We start from the raw sequence: 20390 nt of genomic DNA on the forward strand, positions 1-20390 counted from the left end.
ACAAGCACAAGTGGAAGTGGCAGGAACACTGTGGTGGCACACCTGACTGACCTTGATACGCACACAACCCAGCGGTGAGACAACTGCGAGAAATGTGAGGAGTGAGAAGTGAGAGCAACAGGAGAGCCTCTACAGCCCTGGCCAGGCACACGGGGGTCCGCCAGAGTGTGAGCAGAGGAATGGTTGAGGGGAGGCTGGCTGAGAGAATGTCGTCAGTGCTAGCAAGGAATGTCAGACATCAGTGTTTGGGGTTCAGAAGGGAGGAGGAAGGATGCGGGAGCAAGAATACCTAGATGGGGTGCTGCAGTGGCCAGTGAGAGGGTGCCATGATGGCGGTTCGTCCCAGCAAGGAGTGAAGGGGCACGGAAGGCTTCCGTTTATAGAGCGCTTCTCTTGTGCCCAGCCCCTTGCTGGCTTTATTTCATGGAATGCTCATAGTATCCCTCGTTTTCAGATGAAGGCATTGAGCAGTTTCCAAAACAAGAAGGCCTGGGACTAGAACGCTGTCCTGTCAGATGTCAAAGCCAGTCTCTTGACTGAGTGTTCCTCCAATTTGTACTGCATCAGAATCACTGTGAGAGGGTGGGGTGGTGGGGTGGGGAGAGCTTATTCAAATGTAGATTTCCAAGCTCTGTCCCCAGAAAATTAGATTCAATTGGTTTGGAACAGGGCCATGCTTACTAGGTGATTCTGATACAGAAGTTTCATGAAAACTGAATAACGGTACAATATCGCCTCTGTGGGGAACTACGGAGGAGGGCCAGCCATAAACGGAGGGCATACTGCTAAGTGAAGAATGGAGACTAGAAATAAGTATAGTAGTTTGTTGGAGGCAGCTTGACCCACTTGCAAGAGCCAATTGTTAAAACTTAAGACATCTTATGAGGCACTTATTAAACACAACCAGTCTTCACAAAAAATAAATTATATAAACTTGCCATTAAATAAATTATATGTAGAACAAAGGCAATAAATACTCAAAATTCATCACTTCTTAATTTAAAAATGTTTATTTATTTTTGAGAAAGAGAGAGACAGAAAAGTAGAGAGGGAGAGGGAGACAGAATCCCAAGCAGGCTCCACGTTGTCAGCGCAGAGCCCGACTCAGGACTCAAACTCACAAACCCTTAGATCATGACCTGAGCTGAAATTGAGGTCAGATGCTTAACCGACTGAGTTACGCAGGTGCCCCCATCACTTCTTAGTTATGTTGCCGCATTGTTACCCTCTTCTGTTCTTGAGGTTATTTGTGTCTATTGCATCTGTATCGAGGAAATAACTATGTGTATTTGTTATTGGGTGCTGTGTAACAAATTACTCCATCAGCAGCTTAAAACAACATCTATTCTCTAACAGTTTCTGTAGGTTAGCAATTTGGTTGCTGCTGAGCTGGGTCGTTTTGGTTCAGGGTGTCTTCTGAGCTTGTAGTCAGCTGTCAGAGATGCCACCATCTCAAGGTTTGGCTGGGACTGAAGGATGTACTTCCAAGCCTGTTCACACGGTTGTTGACAGGCCTCAGTAATTCACAGGCTGATGCACTTAAGGATGTCAGTCCCTCTCAGCTGTTTGACAGAGGCTTCCGTTCAGGTCCTTGCTATGTGAGCTTCTCCACAAGGTGGTCCAGGGCGAATTGTAAGAGGAAGAGTGGAGGGAGAGAGAGAAAGATTGAAACTGCGGTCTTTTTATAACCTGATTTTGGTAGATACGTCCCATCACTTCTGCTGTATTATGTTCACTAGGGGTGAGTCGGTAAGTCCTGCCTACACTCACGTGTAAGGGAATTAAGCTCCACCTCTTGAAAAGGAAGAGTAGAAGGAATGTGTATGCACACCACGCCATCTAAAGGTGTGCTAATGCCTATCTCTGCTCAACACCTGTGCTCGGTAAGGTCACATCCTTAATTTGACATCAGCCACGGTGGGAATAATTACACCGCGGAAGTCAGCAAACATTCTAAATCAGGTCTCCTCACCCCACCCCTGGAGAGCTAAGTGGAAAACGTTTACCAGCACACCACTGGATGGATATAGAGCTACGTGCTCATGGAACTTATGTGGGGTAGATGAATTTTAGACAGGGCTTTGGAAGAGAGAATAAAAGGCTTGGAATAGAGGAAGAGATAGTTTCCGGATTTGAAAAGAGTAGAAATGATGCAGGAAATGGAGGCTTGGGGAGCTTAAATATGCCCATACCGATGTCCAAAAGTGATGTGAAAAAAGATCTCTCTTTTTTACACATGCACAATTTTAAAGTTTATTTATTTATTTTGAGACAGAGAGTGAGAGTGAGAGAGAAAGAGAGAGAGAGAGAGAGAGAGAGCAGAGAGAGCATGAGTGGGAGAGAGGCAGAGAGAAAGGGAGAGAAAGAATCTCAAGCAGGCTCCATACTGTCAGTGCAGAGCCCAGTGCGGGGCTTGAAATCACAAACTGTGAGATCATGACCTGACCTGAAATCAAGAGTTGGAAGCTTAACCTACTGAGCCAGCCAGGTACCCCACAAATGCCCAATTTGAAATGTAGGTTGCATACTAGATTTAACTGTAGGTATACAAAGTCAAACACATTAGAGACTTAGCATGCAGGATTTTCTATCTGGCAATAAGGATATATGTGTATATATATGTGTGTGTGTATATATATGTGTATACACACATATATATGGCTTTTATATAATTGGCTATGAAACCACAAACAAGTAGTATGTGCTCCAATGAAGATGACCTATACCTAAAATAGTCCAGAAATTCAAGGACCAAGTTTTAATTCCTTTAGACTTGTTCCTTAGTGTATGTAGTATGCCTCCAAATAAGGAAGGAGCTCTATCATCTATCATCTATTTTTTTTTCTAAAAAAACTCTTCCAGAATCATAACATTTTAGATCTGAAAAAGACCTTAGGAAACATGTAGGACAGGGGCACCTGGATGGCTCAGTTGGTTAAGTGTCTGGCTCTTGATTCCAGCTCAGGTCGTGATCTCACTGTTGGTGAGTTCAAGTGCCGCATTGGGTTCTGTGCTGAGAGTGTGGAGCCTGCTTGAGATTCTTGCTCTCCCTCTCTCTGCCTGCACCGTTCCCACTCATGCTCTCTTTCTCAAAATAAATAAACACTAAAAAAAAAAAAAAAAAAAAAGAAAGAAAGAAAAGAAGACATTTAGGACAGTATTTCTCAAGTGAGATGGTCCATCAAATATCAAAATCGAAAATACTTGGTGTTCTTGTGAATACTTGGAACACATGTCAGACCTGCACTGATGGGGTTCATGAAGCTGCATATTTTACAGACTCTCTAGATGATTCGCTTGTCCTCAAATGAATAATCCAATCAGAGCCTTTTGTTTTCTATACAAGGGAAACGAACTTCTAAGGTGCAAAATTTCCTCCTTAAGTGAGACCACATAACCATTAACATTCCACCCACTTAAAAACAAGTAAAAGCAACCCATAAAAATGAGATTTGGAAAAAAAAATGAGATTTGGGAAAAAACAGAAAACACGCCCTTTGTTTACGGAGACAGCTAAAGGGCAACACAGGACTTCAATGAATATTATGTTGTGCATGTGTATAGTTACTAGTTGATATGCCCCACCTAGCCGCAAATTAGTGTGGTTACCTTAAATTGCTAACATGAAAATCTTAACTTCCCACTTCTGAAGGTATTGGTTTTAGCCTCTCCGTTTTCTTTTTCTAGGTTTCCAAGGTTGCTCTTTTGGGCATGATTTTAGAAATGTAATTATAACTCTGGTTTTAAACTTCTGGACTATGTAATCAAGCACAGACTGGTCCTGGGGGAAAATTACAGTTCTTAGCTCTGTGTACATTGACAAGGAACATGACTGTATTCAAATCTAATGAGTGGCATATGTCTTCACAGTGGCAGCTTCCCCCCCCCCCAAAAAAAAAAGAAATCCAAAAAAGAAGACCCATGCTGCTGTAGGAAATGTAGACAGAGGGGTGTGGAACCAGTTTCTCTAGAAACATTTTTCTGTTTTTCTTTTTTAAGTATATTTATTTATTTTGGGGCGGGCAGGGTCAGAAAGAGAATCCTAAGCAGTGTCTGCCCTGTTAGCATGGAACCTGAGGTGGGGCTCTATCCCACGAACTGTGAGGTCCTGAGTTGAGCTGAAATGAAAGGTCCAATGCTTAACTGACTGAGCCATCCAAGCACCCCAAAACAATTTTTTTTATCCAATAAAATCATTTAAATGTCTGGGTCCTTTTCCAGGAGAAAGCTTTTATTCAGTGTGATACATTGTTGGGCAGGTAGAAAAAGAGTAAGTTAAGGGAAAAAAAAGTGTCTAACATGAAAAATGACCCACACGGTGTCCAGTTTTTCTGCTTGCTTAGAGTACTCGATGGATTATTTAATTAGATGTATACAGTTCTTACATCCAAATGGCAACCTCTTCAGAATCACATCTATGTCAGAGTTGCTCCAGGAATATAAATCTTGTCCAAAGGGTGGGCATTTAAAGCTCTAAATGATTACAGATTTTTTACAATAACTTTAGGAGGGTTCCGGAGACATTATTTCTCAGGATCAGAGTTTTCTTTCTATAACAGAATTTCATCTTTTCATTTTTAAATGTTTTCTTGGAAAAGATTCTCCAGCCCCAGTCAAGCATTCAGATGACAGCAGTCCCACCCAACATCCTGGTTACAATCTAGTAAGAAACTCTGAGCCAGAACTACCCAAATAAACTGCTCCTGAAAGATTTAATCTTAATGCCAAACTACATCCATTGTCCCCAGCGTTACACTTTGTTTTCCAGAGGGGTGTTACAGATGGATGTTGGCACAGGAACTGCCAAATGACAGCCTCTGTTTGTTTTTTCCTGAAAGAATCCAGAAATGTGCATTTAACGCAAGTGAAGACAGTATTTGCAAGATGATAGAATGCATTTTTATTCTCTTAAGCCTCTAAATCAAAGTGCACAATATTCTGTTCTCCAGCAAGACCTTGCAATAAATGAAAATCCAACTCTTGGGTTTGTGTTTGGACTATCAATACAGTCATTAGAGATCCATCAGAGGAACAAGGTAACTGGCTGCCAATACTTCCTCTTTCTTTCTTTCTTTCTTTCTTTCTTTCTTTCTTTCTTTCTTTTTCTGGAATATTCTCTAATTATCGGTGCATCAAGATGGAAACCCTGGTCTTAGAACAGATGTTACTTTAAAAGCCTCCACCAGCAACCCAAGGGTACTTTTCCGGTGCCGTGGGTCTCTCAATGACATCAACGTTCCCAAACCCAGCCCTGAGCTGTCACTTCACCTGCGTCGTCCCCTGCGCCATTCCGCGTTTGACGTGGTTCCGAGCCAAGCACGCCAGCAGCCCTCCCCGACCACTACCGAATCCCGCTCGCGGGCGCCGGCCCCCTCCTCGCAGTGGTTTCTCCTGCTGCTCCCCTGGGCTCGGCGGCCGGTAGTGCGGCCCGGAGCCGGCGCTTCGCCCGTCCCCTGTGGGTGGCCCCAGCGCGCAGCGCGCACTCAGTGGCCCGGGGAAGGTGAGGCGGGCGGAGGCTGCTGCGGAACTTGGCGCCCACAGCAGCGCCGGCCGGCAGAGTCGCCGAGCGCAGACAAAAGAGGCCGCGGGCGCAGCGAGGCACGGGCGGCGGCGGCGGCGGCGCGGGGCGATGGCCGCGAGAGGAGGCCGGGCGCTGCTGGCGCTGTGCGGGGCACTGGCCGCCTGCGGGTGGCTGCTGGGCGCCCAAGCCCAGGAGCCCGGGGCGCCCGCGGCGGGCATGAGGCGGCGCCGGCGGCTGCAGCAGGAGGACGGCATCTCCTTCGAGTACCACCGTTACCCCGAGCTGCGCGAGGCGCTGGTGTCGGTGTGGCTGCAGTGCACCGCCATCAGCAGGATCTACACGGTGGGGCGCAGCTTCGAGGGCCGGGAGCTCCTGGTCATCGAGCTGTCCGACAACCCCGGTGTCCATGAGCCTGGTAAGGGCGCTGCACCCTGCCGTCTCTGGGGGGCGTCTCGGAGGGCCGCAGAGGGGTGGACTGGTGGCGGTGGGGGAAGGTGGGGCCCGGGTGCCTTTTGGGAAAGGGCGGCTGGGGTGGAAGGTGAGGAGTGCAGGGAGGGATGGCGATGGAGATGAACCTGACCTAGAGCGTTGCGGGTCGCCGGGTCCCCCGTCCCTGCGGTCCTTCCTGCCCCCCACCCCCCCACCCCTGTCCCCAGCCTCGAGCCCACCCCAGCCCTTAGCTCGCCCTTTGGTGAACATGGGCCAGAGAGGCTGGCGGGGTGGAGGTGGGAGCGCGGAGCAGGCGAATCTGCGCGCGAGCAAAACGCGGTGTTCACTTGGCCGAATCAACGACCCGGGAGAATAACTGAGAGTCCCCAGCGAGGACATCAGTCCTCCTTGCAGACAAGAGTAGAGAGACGAGGTGCAAAAGTCAGGGACTTAGAGGAAACGAGGAAGAGCCGTTTATCATTCGTTTCCTCATTTGCAGAGGACCAGCTTACTGGGTCCTGCGGGCTCTGCATACCCATCCCTACCTGTGTGTGTGTGTGTGTGTGTGTGTGTGTGTGTGTGTGTGTGTGTGTGTGAGGTATGCGCGCCGCTGGGGTGCTCTCGGGGTGTTAAAGATAGCGGCAACACGGCGGGGGGGGGGGGTGGCGGGGGGTGTGCAGACACGCAGGTCTTCCTCCCAGGGTGCGAAAGTGGCCTCTGACAGACGTTTCCATTTTGAAACCGCAGAAGGCCTAAGGAAAAAGGAATACCCCATTTCCCCTGCTTTAGCCAGTTGACACGAATAGTTTGTGACCAGGTTTTTATTTCAGCTGATGTTCCCATAAGGAACATTCTCATAAGGCGTTCTTAAGCACCTTCTGTCTAAATATGTTAAGCACGTTTTATTTACGTTAAATAGGATTCATTCAGTATCAATAAAGGGATTTAAAAAATGTTCTTGGGGCCCTTTTCAATATGCTTCTGCTCTTTGGAAATGATGTAACTCTTAGAGTGATATAAGGCCTTGTCTTCTGATAGTAAAGATACTGTTAAAATAATCTGGCCTACTAATATCATCATGGGATGCTTGTTTGTTTGTTTGTTTGTTTGTTTTATGACAAAGAAACCTAGAAAATAGGCTAAAAATTTTCAGTGTAGGGCCAGGATAGTTTTATAATGATATTTAAGAATCAAATTGAAAAAAGATGAAAGTTAAGTGACTAATAGGGACACTTGGATCTTCAAATGCAGAGTGTATGGGTTGATCCATAGTAAATCTTCAAACAGGAAACATTTCTTACCTTCAGCTAATATAAGAGGAAAGGTTTGTATAAATTTGCTGTCAAAACCCTAAAATGAAATCCTAGAAAACATTTTATGTAGTAAGGTCTAATAGGACTCAGCGTGTAGACTTAGAAAGTTTGAAGATTAGTTTCTTACTTACTATTATCTGAAAATAAAGGAACATTTGAAATGTGATGACTCCTTTTCGGTTATTTCCAATAACCAAAGTCCAGGTACCTCAAATAACCAAAATCTCCAATAACCAAAGCCATGATATCCCAGGCACAGATAAAGCTAATCTGAATATTTGTGTCTCCTGTTGCCTGTTTAATAAGAACCTTTTGTTATTCTGCTTTTAGAGACTGTTCCTCAGAATTTGTTACATTGTTTCTTCAAGATTATATGAAAGCTAATGTTAACGTTTTTGTTGTCTTGTTTCAAGTTTAGAAATAAAATTCTTAAAAAAATTTTTTTTCATGTTTATTTATTTTTGAGAATAAGAGAGAGAGCACAAGTTGCGGAGGGGCAGAGAGAGGGAGACACAGAATCCGAAACAGGCTCCAGGCTCTGAGCTGTCAGCACGGAACCTGATGTGGGGCTGGAGCCCACAGACCGTGAGATCATGACTTGAGCCGAAGTCAGATGCTTAACCGACTGAGCCACACAGGCGCCCCTAGAAATAATATTCTAAAGTGATATTACTCTTAGAATGCAATGTGCTTTTGAAGATGAAAACAGTAATTTTTTTACTTTAATACCTGGAACGTATAGACTTTCAAGATTTGCAAATTTTTCTTTTAGATTGCAAACTCTATAAGCGGAAGGGAGGGGGTTGGTGGATGAGGGGGACTATGCCTCCAACACCTAGCCTGAATCTGGCACACAACAGGCACTCAATATGTATTATGGAAAAAATGAAATCAGTCATTAGTTGAATAACACAGTGTTTTAAAATAAAATGTTTTATTCCTCATAAAGACAACAACAAAAAAACAAGCAAACCCATTTTACAAAAGTGAACTCAAATGTTTTACATTATGTGCTTTATAGTTCCTTGTTAAATGAAGGGAACTTTAAGTTCATGGTATTACTTAATAACAAAATACAAATGTCTATCCATTGTATTTTTATTTGTTTTTATTTTATTATGATTTTTAATTAGGCTCCACACCTGATGTGGGGCTCGAACTCACCATCCCAAGATCAAGAGTCTAATGCCCCACCGATTGAGCCAGCCAGGTGCCCCATCCATTGTATTTTTAAAGGTAGAAATGACCTATTATGACCCAACACTAAAAAAAACCACAGGGGTAATTTCTCCCTCTACCACTTATAAGAGGAAATAAGTAGGTTAGAGATTTTCAGTGAACTAGTGTTAAAAAACAAAATTTAACAGTAAATTTTAAAGATCTTATCGGCTTTATTCACTGATTCATGAATGGGGTAGCATCCAATCTAGCAGATAGAAAGGAGCTCCAAGGAGTTGTGCAAAATGAGCACATTTTATGCAAAATAAGCAGTAGAGAGCGGGAAGAAAGAAGTTAGGCAAAAAAGCAGATTGATTATTGTAAGGTTACTTTCCTTTAGGGGATGGTAGGGATCTATCAGGCAGAATCCCGAACTAGTGCTGATCACTAGTTTTGATTGACTAGTGATTCCTGATTGGCTGGTTTAAGAGTTTATTTCTGGAACAGATAAAACTGTAATTAAGTTAAGTCTTGGTTTGGTGATGTGGGGCTTAGCATAAATGACTCCACTTTGGGCCTGTTGTCTTATTTCTAACACTAGTAAACAGAGAGGTCTGATTAATACATAAGTTTGATACGGGACGTCTGGGTGGCTCGGTTAAGCGTCCGACTCTTGGTTTCAGCTCAGGTCATGATCTCACGGTTCGTGATATCGAGACCCACGTCAGGCTCTGTGCTGTCAGGCTTGGGGCCTTCTTGGGGTTCTCTCTCTCCCTCTCTCTGCCCCTCCCCTGCTCCTGCTCTCATGCTTGCAGTCTCTCTCTCTCTCTCAAAATAAATAAATAAACTGAAGTTTGACAGTACTTGTATGAATAACTTCTTAGGGAGTTGGAGAATATCCACCTTTCTCAAATGGTTTTCAAATTCTTTTTAGAGTAAAATATTTTAAGAAATGAAAAAGAAATATGCACACTTATTCTGAGGTAGAAATGGATGCATTCAATGCTTTTTTTGTTGCTGGTTTTTGTTTTTGTTTTTGTTTTTTTGAGCACCCCACACTTTAAGTGGGCCAAGTTCTTTTTTTTTTTTTAATTTAATTAATTTTTTTTTTTTTTTTACATTTTCATCCAAGTTAGTTAGTGTATAGTGCAACAGTGATTTTGGGAGTAGATTCCTTAATGCCCCTTACCGATTTAGCCCATCCCCCCTCCTGCAACCCCTCCAGTAGTCCTGTTTGTTCTCCATATTTAAGAGTCTCTTATGTTTTGTCTGCCTCCCTGTTTTTAAATTGTTTTTGCTTCCCTTCCCTTATGTTCATCTGTTTTGTATCTTAAAGTCCTCTTATGAGTGAAGTCATATGATATTTGTCTTTCTCTGACTGACTAATTTTGCTTAGCCTAATATCTTTTAGTTCCATCCACGTAGTTGTAAATGGCAAGATTTCATTCTTTTTGATTGCTAAGTGGGCCAAGTTCTATGGGCTCCGCAGTGATACCCAAGCTACTCCCTGTGCTCTGGGGAATTGAGAATTAGGAACTGGAAGAACAGTGTGGGAGGACTGGGTAAAGCAAGATTGGGATCATTAAGTTACTGAAGATTGGAGGGCAAGAAATGTGCAGTTGATGTATGTTTTAACAGAGTCCTGTGCATCTAAGGTCAATGTCTTAACTATTTTCACCTTGTAAGTATCTTTTTTGTTTGTTTGAAATAATATTTCTTTCCTTTTTTTTTTTTAACTTTAAAAAAAAATTTTTTTAATGTTTATTTTTGAGACAGAGAGAGACAGAGCATGAACGGGTCAGAGAGAGAGGGAGACACAGAATCGGAAGCAGGCTCCAGGCTCTGAGCCATCAGCCCAGAGCCCGATGCGGGGCTCGAACTCACGGACGGCAAGATCGTGACCTGAGTAGAAGTCGGACGCTTAACCGACTGCGCCACCCAGGCGCCCCATTTTTAAACTTTTTAATGTTTATTTACTTTTGAGAGAGAGAGAGAGGGAGAGAGACAGAGCATGAGTGGGGGAGGGGCAGAGTGAGAGGGAGACACAGAATCCAAAGAAAGCTCCAGGCTCTGAGCTGTCAGCACGGAGCCTGCTGCAGGCTCGAACTCATAAACTGCAAGATCATGACCTGAGCTGAGTTGGATGCTTAACTGACTGAGCCGCCCAGGCACCCCTGAAATAATATTTCTGATTAAGCTAGCAGGAGATAATATTGGGGTTAACAAATTCATTTACTTGATTAGGACTTTGATCAACTTGCCAATATTCATTTTACCTTCCAGTAAGAGAGAAGTGTCACGTTTGTTAGTTTCCTAATCAAAATTGTAGCAAATAAACTTTAAACTTAAAAAAAAATGAACTTTAGAAAAATGTAGCAAATGACTAAGGATTTAGTTATTATAATAGAAGAGCTCTCCCAAAACAAAACAACATCTACAGTACACATAAAGCTTTCCCTGTGGTAGAACTGTCAAGTAAGTGGTTTACTTGGTTAGATTAGCAGGTTATGGATGGAAGGTGTTGGTTGACATCATCAACTGTCTTTCTGAGCAGAAAGAGGTGACCATCATACTTGCTTGGTACTAGGCTGTGGGCTGAGCTCGAACTTCTCTACTGAAAATGATTCATTCTCTCAGATATTCTGCATTTGAATTCATCAAAAGGGAAAGAAAGTTCCATTTTGAATTGATCAGCAAGGAATATCCATATCTATTCTGTTGCGGCACCAGAGGAATCAACTTGATTCTTGACTGGTTGAATGTTGGGTCTTAGTTATTATTTTGTATCACTTGGAGACCCACAAAACTGTATTGGAGGAGGGTTGTGGGTATCAGCCATCCTCAGTTAGAAGAACCACAAGTAGTCCTGGAACCAGATTCATCTCCTCACACTTTGTGAGTCTGGACCCCAGATGCAGGACTAGAATGAGGGCTGGGATAAGAGTGAGTCCGTCCTCCAACTGGGCTCTTGGCTGGTCCTAGATTCTTAGATGTGTTCCCTTCCATACGATACCTTCCAGGACTGTCATGTTCCTTATTTTTCTTCCTGTTTGCTTATATCTTATACTTTAAAAATATTTCTACACCTAGGGACTCATGTGCTCAAACCCAAACATATTCTCTCCTAAGCATGCATATCCATCATCGCAATACTCATAAAAGAAACCTATAGTATTAATTTATGTCTATGCAATGAATCTTTATTCCCAGACCACTCCTCCCAGAGTTGAACTGGAGTTTAGATTAGTGTATTTGAAGAAATAAACTAATTTGAAGAAGAAGACATGAATTCTTTTACATGTAGTTTAAGATGGCTCTTGGGAAGTAAATCTGATTTATAGCTAAAATGCTATCTTAGAAACATTCTTTGGAGCATAGATTTTTCTCTCTCAAAGGCTGGAATGATTATTTTGGACCTATTCCTTCCAAAATCTGTTAAAATTGAAAGTGTACGAATGCCAGTATTCATTTGCCAAATATTGTGATGGAACATTTAATGTTGGCAAAATTTCTGTCCAAATTAAAAACAAAGTGGGGATTTTGATTATTTCGTATGGCCTTTTTCATACCAAGCTAGTATGTTATGTATTCATGGGAAGTGATTACAACTGAATAACACCTTATAGTTAGTGAACATAGAGGTTAGATTCTGGAGAAGGATCTAGATGTGCACCACATATGGTCAAGAGTTATTTTTAGACCTGAGTCATTGCAGCTCTTGCCAGAAATTGTGTATTTGATTGACGTGTGATTGGCTTATGGAAGCGAGGAAATGGGACTGGCCCCTAACATTATATCCTGTGCTCAGTACCAGTTTTTTATGGAAACTGATTTGAGAGATGGCAAAGGAATCACCTCCCAGCATTCCTTATTGGCATACCCTACGGGTGAAATCCCCACATTTGCAGTTACTTCCTTTGGGAATGATATTTGTGACAAATACAAAAATAGCCCCCATAAAGGGTTACACATAACCTAGCTTTCCCCCAAGTATATTCAATGGGACATTTGTTCAGCTTGACTTGAGAAATATTAGGTAAACAAAAATAAATAGGCTTGTATATTGCAAGCCTTATCAGAGCCCTTAAATAAGCTAGCCTATATTTCAAATCTCCAAGTTCGATGTATACTATACAGTATTTTCCAATATTTTTTCCCCAAGGGCTCTCCTCCCCCAACCCTCCCTTTTTTTTTCCCAAGGAACTCATCTTGGAACTAGTATTGCACAGAAGCATTAGTACATTATCATTCATTAACATATTATGCAGGATTAGTTTGGCAATTCTGTAGCCGAGAGACTCATACAAGGAGTTCCTCAGGGATGGAGAGCATATGTTTTCCTTTTTTATTTTTGCCCATAAACATCTAGCATAGTGATTTGTGTAAAGTCTTTAGATATGCTTATTGAATTGAGAAGTACGGTTCTGAGGCAATCATAGGACAGATAATTTTGATAGGAAAGGTTAAACTAACAAATGCGTTCCAATTCCTTTACTGGGAAGTAGCATTATGCCTTTTTTTAAAATTTTTTTTTAATGTTTATTTATTTTTGAGAGAGAGAGAGACAGAGTGTGAGTGGGCGAGGTGTAGAGCGAGAGGGAAACGCAGAATCTGAAGCAGGTTCCAGGCTCGGAGCTGTCAGCACAGAGCCTGATGCGAGGCTCGAACTCATGAGCTGTGAGATCTGAGCTGAAGTCGGACGCCCAACCGACTGAGCCCCCCGGGCGCCTCAGTAGCTTTGTGCTTTCAATTTCTGTTTACCTGTTTTTCTTATCTCTAAAACAGGAATACTTAAAAACTCAGACCTCGTAGGGTTGCTGTGAGGCCGAAGCAGTAGAATACATAGCAAATAATTTAGTGAGGTCGCTTGCCTCTAGTCATTGAGAAGACGGGCTAATTTGTTAAAAATCTTCACTTTCAGTCAGTCTGGAAAATGTGCTCCATTGGCTCTGCTCATTTGGAGAAGGCCTTCTTGGCTGCGTTTTCACATGACACCTGACGGATGCTTACCTGTTCTGATGGTACCGCACAAGGCCAGCTGACAGCCCAGGGGGACTTTTCCCTGCTTGTCACTGTTTCTTGTTCACAAACATTTGCCTTTTATCGATTTTTCAAATATGAGGCTTTTCTGCTTTTCTTCAGTTTAACATCTCCTTTTGCTTCATTCAGTAAGAACAGTGAAAGTGTTCATCATTATTTGCGAATGTCTTTATGCTTGTTCCTTCAGGTAGCTAAATAAATCCAGGGCAATCCCAGGATTTACTTTGGCAAACTAACTTGTTTTTCCAAAAAGTTTATAATGAAACTGTTCAGGTCCTGAATACTTTATTCTTTTACAGACTCAGTGTGAGTGAAAGCTCTTTGAAACCTCCTTTCTCACCCCTCCCTCATTTTGTTACTCTCAGTGGGGTCCATTCTTTGTTTTCCATAGTTCTTTGAATAGCTGTAACATAAAGGTTTATAGTACACACATTGATGTCAGGAGGGTTTTGTTCAAATTTTGTCTCTTCCTATTTTTTTTTTCTTTTCCATCTCTTCTTAGTTTTAATTAATTGCTCTTGGGTGAATTACTTAACTTCTCTTTAAGTCTGAAATTCATCACCTATGAGATGACAATAATCTGATGTTTTTAAATGAAATAGTAAATATAAACTCCTCAGTCTATTATTACCTCTATTATGGTATTTTCCAATGTTGGTCTGTGTTCCCCTAGTGGACTGTGAGCTTTTTGTGGGCAGGGATTGTATTTATCCTAAATGTTTACTACTGTGTGTAAGACATAGTGGCCACTCAGAGAATGGTTGTGGAATAAATGAAATTTCTCAGACAGACAAAAATGGTGCATCACAAAACGAAGCTGTATTGAAGGTCAGTGTTGATTTCATGCATGCTAGCATACCAGAAGTGTGACAACAAGAAGGGGTAGAACTGGGGCGCCTGGGTGGCGCAGTCGGTTAAGCGTCCGACTTCAGCCAGGTCACGATCTCGCAGTCCGTGAGTTCGAGCCCCGCGTCGGGCTCTGGGCTGATGGCTCAGAGCCTGGAGCCTGTTTCCGATTCTGTGTCTCCCTCTCTCTCTGCCCCTCCCCCGTTCATGCTCTGTCTCTCTCTGTCCCAAAAATAAATAAACGTTGAAAAAAAAAATTAAAAAAAAAAATTAAAAAAAAAAAAAGAAGGGGTAGAACTGGGATTTTTCTTATATATACACTGATGCTTTGTTGTGATGCATCCAGTTTTGCTTAATGGAGAATCCACCACCTGTACGTTTCAGTAATGGCTTGCTGTGTTTGTTGTCTGCTATAACTAGACTCCTCCCCTTGAGACATTGTAGAAAAATCAGGTGGCTTCTTAAGCATTAAATAAAAGTTCTAGAGATAATCAGTAAAAATTTACTTAGTAAAATTTTTGACCTTTAAAAAATCTGCATGAGCCTTTGGTGTTGTGTACTCTTTAAAAAAAAAAATTAAGTTTATTTATTTTGAGAGAGAGAGAGAGAGAGAGAGCGAGCACAGGTGGGGTAGGGACAGAGAGAGAGAGGAGAGAGAGAGAATCCCAAGCAGGCTCTGCACTGTCAGTGGGGCTTGAACTCAGAACTGTGAAATCATGACCTGAGCTGAAACCAAGAGTTGGATGTTTAACTGACTGAGGCACTCAGGCTTCCCTAAAACTGTATGCTCTTTTGAACATAGAAAGCACACTACCCAGGTTTTAATCATCCCTTCCTTCATGAGATGGCACTCAAATCATGCCTTTGAAAATGCCATAGAAAAGGAGGTTTATCTGAAAGCCAGCTGATGGGCCGAATGAGCTCAAATTTGAAATACGTTTAAATTTGCTCTTTCCTTCCCTTGTTAATTACTGTAATTGCTGCCAGTCCATTCCTCTGCGAATGTTTCTCTTTCTTCCAAAGTTCAGGCTATGGTGTTTTGTAGGCAATCCAGCAGCCAGCTCTTTCTAATAAAATGTGGCTTCAGAAGAGATCCTGTCTGTATTAGCAGAGCCTTTTATTATTTTCAAATGATTGCCTACATCTTTAACTGTCCTCAAATAGTGATCCTTAATGGATAAGGTGGCTCATGTAGGGAATTACAGAGTTGATTCTTAAAGAAGAAATGAATGAATTATAATAAAACTCAGAAATAATTTTCTACTGCCAATAAATACCTTGTGTTCTTTTTATATAGAAATCTGTTTACTCTGAAGTCACTGCTAAGCATCATAGTTCTATAATAATAATAATAATAATACCTCTCATTTTTAAGACATTTGCTTTCAAAGACAGATTATTTAAAAAATGGATACAGATCACTCATTTCAAAAATGAGACTAAATATCTTTAACTTAAATCCTGGTTCCTAAAAAAATCCCTTGTTGTGGTTTTGTGTGTTGGGTAATTGGGAAAAACAACAATGATCTCACATATTTGCATTTGCAGGCAACGACTCACATGTTCACATCCCAGAGCGATGCTGTCTGATTGGACCTACCCCATTTCTCTTATTACATGGCTTAAATTATTCAACACCAGAAAATTTTCTCTTTACCACATAGCTGCTATTCACCGCCATTGTGCAATTATTTTCTCCCAAGGAATATTTTGTCTCTAGGGCTCATTTCAACAACTTGCACAAATCATGAGCTTCACCATGAGTTCAGAGTAGGAAAACCTCGATATAAATATTGGGCTGTCACCTCCCTGATCAATATTCTGAAACTCCCCCCCCTCCTTTTTTTTCTTTTTCTAGTCAAGGGATAGTTTTAAAAATGGCCTTTTCTCATAACCATTATAAAAAATTGCTATGTAACATCTCAAGGTAAAGGCATCTTTCCAAGATGAAAAGAAAATGTAGGCTTTTGTCAGTGTAGCTAATACCATTCTTTTAATTTAGAGAACTTTTACTGAATCCCCATTGAATCCCCACAATAAAATGCTATTTTATTTTCTCTGCTAGTCACCCCTTCAGGCAATGCCTTTGCATATCATGAAATGAGTTATTTAGTTTCTTGACTTGCATTTACTCTTTAACACACATTGAGCTTAATTTACATGCTGTGTCACTAGTGGTCACATTACTTTATTCTGTAAAATGTGTGCTGCATATAAATATAAGGGTCAAAGTGTTCCCTATTCTATTCTTGCTGGATCACTCGTAAAAACAGTATCTGGAGGGGAAACTACTGGAAATGTTAGACATTTGCAAAACAAAATGTCTTCTGTCCTTTTTGTGTTTTGAAGGTGCAGTGTTGGACATCTGTTTTAAAGTACAAACAGTCTTATTGAAATAGTTTAATTTGTCTCAAATTGTGACATTGTTCAGCACAGATCTTTATTTATTTATTTTTTTGAAGTTTACTAGAGCAAACCAGTCTCATTCATTGTGGAAACTCAGTCACTCTTAAGCCAGATTCTTCCCATAATCAGCTTTATGGGAATTAAGTTAAGGGACTTTTGGGAACCTGTATTAACTCTACACAGTCAAGAGGACCTCTAGAGTGCTCGCACAAAGAGAAACCCAATTGTAAATGTATTTTCTCAAGAGTCAGATTCAGTCTTTGGAAGATGCTAAAGCAATACAAAATATAGATGGATAATTCTCATGTGAATATTTTATGGATGTGAATGGTACTACATAGACAAATAGACTAAAATACTATATAGACATACAGGCTTTGTCTAGATGATGGCAAGATAATCATGAATGGAGAAATCATTTTAAATTATTTGAAATTTCAAATTGGTTTAAGTATTTATATTCATAGATTCCACTTGCATCTCTAAAATGGCCTTCATTTTCCTTGTTTTCACTCCTACTCATAGCTACCATCAGGAATGAAAGACGTTTATCTTTTATCTAAGTGGCTTATTAAGAAAAAAGTCTTGGGGCACCTGGCTGGCTCAGTCGGTAGAGCTTGCAACTCTTGATCTCGGGGTTGTGGGTTTGAGCCCCACGTTGGGTGTAGAGATTACTTAAAATTGAAATCATAGGGGCGCCTGGGTGGCTCAGTCGGTTGAGTGCCCAGCTTTGGCTCAGGTCATGATCTCACAGTTCCCGAGACTGAGTCCCACGTCAGGTTCTGTGCTAACAGTGCGGAGCCTGCTTGGGAATCTCTGCCTCTCCCACTCTCCCTCTTCCTCTTCCCCATTTGTGTGCTCTCTCTCAAAATAAATAAATAAACTGGAAAAAAAAGTCTTCTCAGAAGATTTTTTCTTTCAGGAAGGTTTTTTGAGTTATTGTTGCTTTCTCTAAATCTGGTCAGATATTCCACCAGGGTTTTAGATATTTGGTCAGAGTTGCCTTTATTTTCATGAGGATTCCAGCTAGATACCCTCTGAGGTAGGTTTGGAGAACCTAATGGGTTAATGTGGGCCCACATTGTGTTCCCATGCCACCTTTGGCTATTCCTTTCTTCTGTGGCTATTAAAATGGAGTCGTCATCGGAATAACGATTGGGAGGCTTTTGTCTGTTTCCTTGGGGTTATAAACACTCAGGGATGTGTACCAGCTCTTTTCCTGCCCAGCCTTTATTCAGCAGCTCTCCCTCTCTTTGTAAACAGCCTCCAGTTTGGTCCTCCATGAACTGATTTTCCATACCCGTCACAGGTGAGGAATTGGAGAGTATTTATCTTTATGGGAACTTAAAGATGCAGAAAGAGTCTGCCTATTGTTGAAAAAAAAAACAAAAAACCAAAACATTTGAAAGATTTCCTTGTGTGTTTTTTTTTAGGATCTTGTCACAAGTGATCTTAATTAATCCCCTGTAAAAATGCACATAACTTGCTGTTCTTTATGCATTAGAAAAGACTTCATAACCATATTAAGAATAGTTACACTATAAAAAAGACAGGTAACTTGAGGAGGTTATTTTTTAAGACCCTGAAATCAAGAGTCAGATGCTCCACCGATGGAGCCTGCCAGGCACCCTTCAAGGGGGTTATTTCTAAGATGTGGCATGGGGCCGGGCGCCATGAGTGGCTCAGTCGGTTAAGCGTCTGACCTCACCTCAGGTCATGATCTCACAGTTTGTGGGTTCGAGCCCCCCATCGGGCTCTGTACTGACAGCTCGGAACCAGGACCCTGCTTCGGATTCTGTCTTCCTCTCTCTCTGCCCCTCCCCTGCTCGCACTCTGTCTCTCTCTCTCTCTTTCAAAAATAAACATTAAAAAAAAATTAAAAAAAAAAAAAGAAGTGTTATAGGGCTGTAGAAAGAAGAGTCTGAGTCCTCAGGCACATTTGGGTTAAGTCTATACTGTCTTTGTTTATCAAACAGGGACAGCCTATTATCAGCTACACAAAAAAGCCGAATTTCTTGGCTTCCATGTCCTGAGCATCGTCATTTCATTTATCGCAAAAATCAGAGTTGCAAAATGAAGTTTCAAAAATCTGGTTGTATATTCAGGTACAAGTTAATAATGTAAATCATTGCTTGTGCTGGAGTTTTCCTTTTCTCCAGAGGACTAGGCCTTCTTGCTAATTTTTTAATTGATTTGACAAATATACTATATACTATATTTAGTATGCAATTGAATACTCTTTCAATATTTGTAAGAGTAGTGTGACTTTGTCAAACAGAGCGATAATGGAAAGAAAGAAAATAGCTTTGAAACACGATGGAAATTTCTTGGGGCATCTGGGTGGCTCAGTCAGTTAAGTGTCCGACTCCAGCTCAGGTCATCATCTCACTGTTGGTGGGTTTGAGCCCCTCGTCCGGCTCTGTGCTGACAGCTCGGAGCCTGGAGCCTGCTTCGGATTCTGTGTGTCCCTCTCTCTGCCCCTCCCCTGCTCGTGCTCTCTCTCTCTCTCTCTCAAAAATAAATAAACATTTAAAAAAATTAAAAAAACATTGAAAATAAAGAAGCAAGATGGAAATTACTAAATTATTTTAAGAGCCAAGGAAGTATGAAGTCAAATTAGTGGTATAATCCCCTGGGAGGGAATTGCCAAATCCAATTTGTCTTGAAAATCAGATGAAGAGAGGGCATAAACCTAGGGAGGTGGGTAGGTCACCATTGCTGTCTTAAGTTTTGCAGTTCATGAAGTAGAAATTGAGCTCAACATGGCAGTCAAGGTGGTGACAAAAATTGCCCCCAATAGCTGTCAGCTTCATTTGACCAGAACTTCAGCCAACTGAGGTGGTAACCCCCGACACTGCCCACATTCCTTTGGGAAGGTAACCCCAAAACTGTGTGGCTCGACGTAGCTGTTTGCTTTTGAGTAAGACTCTTAAACCCTAAAGAGATTTAGAAATAATTTATATATTATTGGGATTTCAAGGACTTTTAAAACTTAAAATGTTTAATACAATTTGGTAGGTTCCATTGTCGAAAGATTAATCTTGTAATTCCAATAAGAAAGTGTGTTAATTATGATTTTTAAGATGAAACTTTAACAAGTTTGTAAACTGTATTAGAACATTAAGAGAACGTAAGAATCACCATGTATGGAGCAGGGTGTGGGAGAAATGGGTGAGCTATTTTTGTTTTGTTTTGTTTTGTTTTGTTTAAATAAAATTAAAAGAAAGAATGATCATATACATTTAATATTAAATTTACCGTATTATGTAAGAAGGAATGTTTGTCAATCAAACAAAGTACTTAAAAAGGAAATTGAACGTATTAAATTTAGTTTTACAGTTTGAAATATTTAAGATAATTTAATTCAGTGAGCAGATTTCCCTTGAAGGTAGGATTATAGAATCTGCTAGATTTGTAAATACATCGGTATGATTTATCAACTGAACTTAAATGCTTAAGGAATAACTAGGATTTTGAGTTTATAATTTGTAACTCTAATAAGTTCAATCTTGAATTTTAAAAACCAAATTAATTTCTAAATTGTTTCTGTTTGCATAAATCACTCTTTCGGGTGTCAAAAAGCTTGCATTTAGCATTACTTTCTGTATGCAGTGGCTCAGAGGTCAGTAGGGAGATTAAAGTAGGGAGACATCCCCCTCTGAAAGAATTTTTGCTTC

General features: G+C 41.2%; 1 protein-coding gene across 1 annotated transcript in view; it reads left to right on the forward strand.

Annotated features, from left to right (window-relative positions):
- Window positions 1-5629: 5629 nt before the first annotated feature.
- Window positions 5630-20390, forward strand: part of CPE (carboxypeptidase E) — a 114709-nt gene continuing 99948 nt past the window's right edge. Inside the window, exon 1 of the mRNA XM_047091999.1 lies at window positions 5630-5936. Within this exon, the coding sequence (XP_046947955.1) occupies window positions 5630-5936 (307 nt within the window). The remainder of the gene's footprint in view (window positions 5937-20390) is intronic.

This window comes from Lynx rufus, unplaced genomic scaffold, assembly GCF_022079265.1.
Source record: "Lynx rufus isolate CCGP_SWC_20201006 ecotype Redwood Valley unplaced genomic scaffold, mLynRuf1.p SCAF_3, whole genome shotgun sequence".
NCBI classification, from domain to species: domain Eukaryota; kingdom Metazoa; phylum Chordata; class Mammalia; order Carnivora; family Felidae; genus Lynx; species Lynx rufus.